General features: G+C 47.5%; 1 protein-coding gene across 1 annotated transcript; it reads right to left on the minus strand.

The window, feature by feature from the left end:
- Positions 1-2870: 2870 nt before the first annotated feature.
- FOXB1 (forkhead box B1) lies at positions 2871-4807 on the minus strand. Its single transcript, XM_006831585.1, has 2 exons — positions 4404-4807; positions 2871-4113 (listed from the first exon to the last, which is right to left on the minus strand). The coding sequence occupies exon 2, from the start codon at positions 4056-4058 to the stop codon at positions 3081-3083; it is 978 nt and encodes a 325-aa protein (XP_006831648.1). The 5' UTR covers positions 4059-4113; positions 4404-4807; the 3' UTR covers positions 2871-3080.
- Between the last annotated feature and the right edge of the window lie 3862 nt (positions 4808-8669).

Here is an 8669-nt window from a genome sequence, read left to right on the forward strand (position 1 = left end):
AAGGTATGTGTGTTTGGATTTTTGATCAATGTTAAAATATCATCAATGGATTTTACTCATTCAACTTCGTCTAAGAAAAGATATGCCTGCGATTGTGAAAGGAGGATTCACAATGCCTGTTATTTCTTTGCAATAAACCATGACTAACTTAACCCGCTGCAAAGAACATTTTCAAATACTGAGTTTAAATCACTCCTTTGCTTAATATCAGAAATAGGATGTGTCTTATGTGTCTCCATGTATTAAGTATATATATGTACACATCACTTACAAGTATGTCTGAATTCTAATGCCTGTTTCACCTAGTTAAGCTAATACTTCAGAAAACATTTGAGCTCTGTATACTTCTTTCATTCCCAGTTAGAATTCAATGTAAGTAAATTCGATGGGATTAGAATATTCCAGAGGAAGCCTAATTTTTACTTTGTAAGAAATGTATTTAATTTTTAAAATGTGGATGATTTCTTGCTGAGAACAAACTTTCAAGAATTTCCTAACCCTGAGTGTATAAGTTTTCCAGGCTTTCTTAAGCTGATCTTGTTGATATAATTGTGAATTGGGCTTGATGAATGAGTTTAATTGTCCCCTGTCTGACGAGCTTCAGTAGCTTCATGCATTTTAATCAGTCCAATGATTCATTTATTTTCCACCTTTGTGTGTGTGTGTGTGTGTGACTGTGTGTGGGATCCTTCCTTTATAAAAATGGTCACAACAGGATTAATTACCCTTTGCATTTATCCTAATTTTTTTTAGATATTCCTTTAAATATATAAGGATTGCAGGTGCTAAGGTTTCTCCTTATGACCTAATAGTGATCATAATTTCCATATGGGTTTTCTCTGTGGCACAAGGGTTTCTTGTATAATCATTTTACACAGTAAAGTGTTAATCACCATTCAAGTTTCTTTGTTTTGTAACTTCATTAGTTGAAAGTATACCTCACTCTGAAAATATTGTGATCCCTGCAATAAAGTTTCAGTTAGCCTTAAACCATAAGTTTTTGGCCAATTTTAATCCCCACCAAAAACTTTTTTTTTAAAGGGGAACACTTAGAGTCAAGTATTTAAAGTAACTTCACTCACTTAAAGAAAACAAAACAAAACAAAACCATGCATCAAGTATTTACTTGTATTTTCTCACAGGATGGAGTTAAAAGAAATATGTCCAATTCAAAGTGAACAGCTTTCTTGACACTCAAGAGGGAACTTGAGGTAATTTTTTAAAAAACGTTCACAACTGCAATAATTTAAAGGAGTAAAGAAACGAATAATCACCCCCAATAAGATGCAACAGAATATAAGCCCTGAGTAAGTTAGTTTTTGTTTTAAAATCCTCTGTCATCTCTATTTGGTTTCTACATGCCCTAAATGTATCATTAAACATATACTTGAAGGCAGATTAAGCTCCATATAAATATTGTTATTTTTCCACTGATTTTTTCTTTCAGTACTACATAGGCACTTGATCTATAATAGAAATCATTCATTTCCTCTTTCCCCATGCACAAATACCTTCAAGACTTAGTCTGGATAATTCCTCCTCCAGTACTTAGAAAAAGAGTACTCAGGACGATTTATTGCCAAAAGCATGCTTAGGGGAACATTATGTCTATCTTTCATAAAATTATTGTTTGTACCAACTCTTCAAAAAGACACGAAACTGAAATTTGAATTTACATATTTTAATGAGAAAATATTATTTGGACTAGGTTCATAATTTAATGTAGACACCTTTTTAAAATCCTTTGTCTTAAAACAGGCATGCTGGGAGCAAGAACATCAATATTTAAAATGCCATGCTAATTCTGTACAGGGAAGGAGAAAAATGAAAGGTAAACATTTTACAGCTCTGATGTCACTACAACTTTTTTTTTTTCTGTTACGTAAGCAGGTCACACCAGATCAACAGTTTGTTTTCCAGCAAATTACCTAAGACTTTAAAGGAATATAGCAAACAAAAGTGCATTTTACACAGTGTGTCATCATTCCTATTCACAAGCATTTACAACATTTCTTTGCAGCCCTTTAGCTTCTTGGGAAGGTTCTGGAAGCAAACAGCAAGACTTGTCCACGAGATAACTATCCACTGAGGTTCTCTTCATCTGTACCAGTCAGCTTCTCTAACTTCCTTGAGGGTTGCCCTTGGTGCTTTCTTGGTTTGGGCTTCTTTCTTTCAACAATAAAATAAATAGCTAAAAAGGTCTCTAAGTAATCGGAAAGTTAACATCCTAATTATTAACTTTCCTACCCTCCCCCTTTCCCTCCCCTAACTTGGCCAGAAATGAAAAGTAAACATTCACATTACAACAGGTACTTGTAAAGTGGGCTTTGCCTGCTAGCCCGCCTAGCAAGACAGATTCAAGTTCACTGTTTACACTTTACCGGGCGCTTTGTAAACAATACAAGATAACTTTTAGTTTAGTTTTGCTTTTATGGAGGACCAGCGTCCCCAGCTCAGCTTGGCAGCCATAGTAGTTTTCAGTGCTTGGAGCCTACACCAAGAAACAAAACCCAAACAGGCAGGGCTGCAACCCGGGATGCTGTGATCAGCTCAGCCCCTGCCAGTTGGGCGGAGGCGAGTGGGTAGAAAGATTAGTGGTCCCTTTCTCAGCATATTTCCAAGCAGTTAACAGAGATCCGGCCTTCTGCCGCAGCCCTCATCTGTTCGAGGAAAGCTCTGAGGCAGTTTCTCTGGCTCCGGAACTGCGCAGAGTTCACGGCTCCTAAAACCGAAGAGGATTAAAGAGAATTTTTCTCAGCGAAGGCAGACGGCAGAATCTCCCCCGCTTCTCAAATGGGAGGAGGTTTCCGGGCCCCGGGGATGGGGTGGCTTGGCTCAGATGCTCCTGCCTTCCCTCTCATAGAACCTAAGACAATTCCTACACACCTCCAGGCCTATCTGCAAGTTTGTGTTTTGTCTCCTTCTGAGTCCAAAACTAAGTTCTCATTGGGGAGAAAGGGTTGGCAGAAAGTGAAATGAGCAAGTTAGGGTAGCGTCCCAGCTTGGGAGAGCAAGACTGGGAACCAGGGAAGAGTGAGCTGGCGGGTAAGGGAACAAGACGAGGCGCCGACCGCTCCGGGTCAGTGCACGGCCACCGAGTGCAAGGCGGAGGCCGGGCTGGTTAGCGTTTCGCTGGGGGTGGCAGGGCTGCTTTGGCTGGTGGCTGTTTGCGATGATGTGGGACTAAGCGAGGGTGGCGAGTTCGAGAGCAAGGTGGGGATGGGCGCGGGCAACGCAGGCAGCGCAGGCACAGCGGCCGGCGTGGGCTTGATGGGCACTGGGATGGCGGGCAGCGTCTGACCCGCTGCGTGACACAGCGGCTTCAGCGGCACGCCGTAAGCGCTGTAATCGCCACTCGCCATGGAGATGGGGGTGGCCGAGTCGATCATGCCCGCGGAGCCATACACGTGTGGCCAGCCGCTGCCCAGAGAGCTGCCCATGGCAGTCAACTGGTTGGGGAGAGGGTAGGCGGCGGGCACCGGCTGCATAGCGGAAAAGGCCAGCCCCCCGGGCATCTTGTACTCGCGCGCAATGATGTTCTCGATGGCGAAGGGGTGCTTGAAACCCGAGGGCTGCGCTACGCCGCCCAGGTTGTAGGCGGCGGCCGGCATCTGTGGCAGGTGCGTGCCGGAGGCCGCCAGCGCGCTGAGGCGTAGCTTGGCCTGCTGTTGCAGGTACTGCGCCGCATCGGCTGGCTTGCTGGGCGCCAGGTGGTCGGACTTGAGCACCTTGAAGCGCTTGCGGCGCCGCAGGAAGCTGCCGTTTTCGAACATGTCTCCGCAGCTGGGGTGCAGCGCCCAGAAACTGCCCTTGCCGGGCTGGTCGGGCCGCCGCGGGATCTTGATGAAACAGTCGTTGAAGGAGAGATTGTGGCGCAAGCTGTTTTGCCAGCGCTGTGTGTTTTCCCGGTAATAGGGAAAGCGGTCCATAATGAACTTGTAGATCTCGCTCAGCGGCAGCATCTTCTCCGGCGAGCTCTGAATGGCCATGGCGGTCAGCGAGATGTACGAATAGGGGGGCTTCTGGTCGCTGTACGTGTTGCGACCGGGCCGAGGCATCTTCTTGCTCACCCTCTCTGCTCTGGGTCCGCACGGGCTGGCAGGCAGCTCCGATCTGGAAAGGGGCGAGAGACAACGGGGGGGGGGGGCATGGACGCTCAGATGGACGTCGCGAGGTCAGCCAGGCCAAGTCACAGACTTCGGGGACAGGGGTGGGGGTGGGAGTAAGAGCTTTTGCGTTGAAGCGGCCCGCGGCCGCGTGCTTTAACCAGCAACTTTGTACACATAGGTGGGCGCGGCCAGGGGGGCGCGAGAGGAGAAGCGGGTGAGAGGCGCGAGGGTCCAGGGAAGTAAGCCTGACCTGGAGTGGAGATGGGGTCAGGGACTAAACAGACAGCTGCTCACCTTAAAGTTCGTTCAAGTTGAGCGTCCGCATCCGGGATGGCGCCGCCGCTTGCCGCTTCCCTCCAAGCGCGCGTGGGGGCGTAGCGTTGCGGCTCAGCTGCGCTCCGAGCACCCTCCGCTCAACAGCTCAGCCCCGCAGCGCCCAGAGCCGCAGTGTCCGCCGCTCTCCTGGCCGTGCGCCCTGCGGGCGGCCGAGCTCAGCTGCGGAGTCCCGGCGCGGGTGGTGGCCTCGGGGCTGCGGAGGGCGTAGCTGTGGGCTCCGCGGCTCCGCTGAGTTAGGTGGCTTCCTCCATGTCCTTCCTCGAACCATCTGATAGTTTTAAGCGGTGACAGGAGCAGAAAAGACCCCTGTAGCGGCGCTTCATTAATGTGCCACTTCTTAGCTATCATATGACAATCGCCTTGGGAGGAGGAGGAAGAGGAGGGGGAGCGGGGGCTGCAGAGGGAGGGGACTGAGCGAGAAGGGAGAGCCTGGCCAGCGCGGGTTTCTTTCACACCTATTTACATGAACACCTTGGCCAATAGGAATCACTTCCAGCTCAAGACTGGCCGAAGGGGAAGAGCTTCGGCCACCGGTGGGGAGCGGGACGCGCCGGTCCGGGTGCGCCGAGTGAAGGTATGAGAAGGCGGCCGCCGCGGTGCGGGGAGCCAGGCGACTGCTCATGTTCACAGATGGAGCTTCGGTGCAGATTATATTTGACATGGAAATTGCTTGACTGGGGTATTCTGCTTGCTCTACATTGTATGGGGTTTGTATTGTTAGTTAACTTCAGGCATGCCTTTTTATTGAAGTAGAGACCCCTTTATGCTTGGCACTTACCCCGGGCAGGTTGCATGAAATATTATAATGAAAACACACCCTTCTCGCTTCTTTCCCCCCATCCTCCGCCCAGCAGGCTGGTTCTGAAGTTTGATTTGACCTTTCTCAACTCTGCCTAGTTGGGGTATGTAGCTTTTTTAAAAAGCGATGGGGTTAAACAACCCCTCCCCCCAAAAAAAAATTACAAACGGTGACAGGACAGTCTCCTGTAAGAATCCACTTTGAATCTAAATATACTGATCAAATTAAATAAAAATTAAGGTAATCCGAGTACATCTGTGCAAATAGTCGATCTTCGCTTTAAAAGTCCTCAAATTTGTTTGGACACTGACTTGAGGCTCTGGGGTCCATTGTGGACCTGGGGAAGGCCTGGATTTATTTGTTTGACCCACTTTATTACCAGTGAAACCACAGGGTTTCCCTTCTCCAGCTGGCTTGAAACTTTTGGAAGTCAGGAGCTTCCTGGAAGTTTGCATTTTACAGCCAGAACTATTACCCCCACCCCCACCTTTTTTTTTTTTTTGCTTTGGAAGATTTACTTAAGAGATCCTGAAACAGCCTGGAGTCACATTTAAAAAACAGTGCCTTCTAACACTTGTAGAGAACCAATAAGTTTTCTTCCTCGGGGGATTGGGGGACGACTCGGACCACGCTCGAATCACGCCGCCTGGTGAGAGCATCAAGCTTCCTATGGTTCGGATTCGTCTAGGGAAGATTCAATGATCTACTATTATTATTATTATTATCATCATCATCATCATCATCACCATCAAATTGCTATGGAAAAAAACAGTGAGCCGCCCCCGCCTGCGAGCACGCAGTCTGCAAATACGAGCCGGAAGTTCTCACTGGTTTCCAAACATACTCTAATCTGTATGACTTTTAAAAGAAGTTCATTTTATCTACAGCCCACACAGGATCACCTTCAAAATCAGGAAATATGACTTAGATTTTCATTTTTTCAGGAAATAGGGGTAGAAGTTCTGGGTGCTAAATTCAGACACTTTAAGTGACATTAGTGCATTATTAGTGACGCTGTTTGGGGTTAGCATAAAAAAGATCTTTCAGCGCCGGAGCACACACAACCCCATTAACCACAGTTTCGGAGGTGGTCAATAACTCACCAAAACGTAACTTAAACACGATGAATTTAGAAGATTAAACAAATTCATTAATATTGAAATGGGTCTCGCGTCTGGGCTGCCTCGCTTGAGATGCAAGCGCACGTTTTTCAATATTAACAGAAGTGCTTGAAGAAAAGAATAATATCACCTTCTTAATTCGGAAAAAATAACCAGAAGGAGGAGGTGGGTGCGAGGGGGTGGGGGAGACGCTGATCTGACTTTGGGGCACGGCTCGAAAAGGGCAGATAAACTCTCTGCAGATAAAACATCTTGGACGCAGGTGGAACTTCCACGAAGCTTGGGGGATACTCGTTGGAATTGCGTGCGCCTCAGCACCTAACGAGGTGTGGCCTTTCAGCGGTTGCTTGACGGGTTCGGCTCAGGGGTCCTCGAAGAAGCCCAGAGCCAAAGGATCACGGGAACCTGAGGAACCGGCTGTGAGGAATAGTGGGGGAGGGCTGTTTCCCAGAACCGAAAAGTGCTGGTCCTCAGCTTTCCTAACCCAGATGACAGCTGGCCTCCGGAGAATCAACAGAGTTCCTGTGGGCGAGGCAAGAGAGTTTCAGCAGTGGAAAGGTACCACCATCGAAACCTCCAAGGACTTTTGTTGTTGTTGTTGTTATGTGCCATGGAGTCGATTCTGACTCATAGCGACCCTGTACAAGGTTTCCGAAGCTGTAAATCTTTACGGGAGCAGAAAGCCTCATCTTTCTCCCGTGGAACAGCCGGTAGTTTCGAACTGCTGACCGTGAGATTAGCAGCCCGATTCGTAACCACTACGCTACCAGAGCTTCTTTAGGATCCTATATAAATATGTGTATCCATTCAAACTGATTTATGAAAACAGATAAAATATTAAGGGTGGTTGGATTCGGGATACGGAACGCTAGAAGTGATAGGTACCACTTTTCCCCACTGACAGCAGGACAGTATTATTTTATTTTCTACCCTGTACGTATTTACGTGTTAATTGTGGGAGCTGGGAGGCGGGGGAGGGGGGTAGAAGCGTTTTCTTATTTTAACAATTGGCGTTTTGTTGCCTTGCAAAGGACTATTGTGTGGCTGTCGAAATCATTGCTCAGAGTAATCAGAAGATTAAATTCTAAGAGTGGAAACGTTCGGTTTGGTTTGTTGTTTTTTTTAAAACTCAAGATAGAATAAATCTTTGTCCATCTCCCCAGGAAAGTTGTCACTACCAAGTTTGGGACATGCAATAACACAAGTAGGAATTCGTGTCTGGGACTTTTCAAAGTTTGGTTGGAGTGGGAATGGGAGGTGAGGCACATTCCCTCCTCCTCGGGTTAATTAAGTAAATCGATCCTAATAGTTGAAGTTTGCCTTGGGTGGGGCGGATAGTTCAGAGTTGCAGGCTGATTCGCAATTAAAACGCGTGCTTTGCTACAAGTTGTATCTTGGTTACCGCTGGAAATCTACAAAGCCCAGGGGAGAGAGGGGGGATTTGCATGCTATTTACAGCGTTTTAAGACTAGTGTTACGAAGAGGAGAAGGGAAGGAGCACTTTCCAGAAATCTTGAAAAGTGCATCAGAGTCTATTGTACAGAACCCAAAGCAAACAGAGGCTTGGGAGGAGGGGGGACACATCCGACCCGGAGGCTTAGGGAGTTGTTGGGAAAACTGTATAAAATACACATAAGTCAATTATACCCATGTGCAAACCAAATGGAAATCTCTTTCGTGCAATAGCCGTTCATCGCCTTCGCAGAGCCCACCACCAACCACCTTTCTGCTTGGAGAGTTCGCAATAGCCTCTTTTCCCACAAGCTGGACCACACACGGCTACAGATTTCGTAATAATTTATGTTAATTTCCCTCCATAAATCCACAATTCGCTTCAGTGGCACCCGGGCTGCTGAGGGAGTAAAAAAGAGACAGAGGGGTGACAAATACAATATTGATTTTGATTCCTTCTGTTGTTAAGCAGGTGTGTGTGTGCGTGCAGGGTGGGGATGGGATATGTGGGCGGGGGCTCCAGGAGAGGAAAACCATACTGAGCCGGGACCAACCAGCCCTTCTATCCACACTCCAGAAAATAACGCGCTCTGGTTTGTTAATATTTACCAAACACCGACGGGAGGTGGAGGAAAAGTACTCAGTAGTTTCTGAAGGTTTCCTAGGCGCCAAAAACAATACACGCCTTCCCCACTTGGAAAGTCAACTGCGCGCTGCCTGGAGCTTTCCAGCGGTGCCTTCTGGCCCCTCCTTCTCCACCATCTTTTTCTCCGGGAGTCTCCCCCGCCCCCCTGTCTAGGTCTCTTTCGCACTCTCCCTTTGCCCCCTCTTTTCCTACACCCCCGTCCCTCA

Source organism: Chrysochloris asiatica, unplaced genomic scaffold, assembly GCF_000296735.1.
Source record: "Chrysochloris asiatica unplaced genomic scaffold, ChrAsi1.0 scaffold00004, whole genome shotgun sequence".
Lineage (NCBI taxonomy): Eukaryota > Metazoa > Chordata > Mammalia > Afrosoricida > Chrysochloridae > Chrysochloris > Chrysochloris asiatica.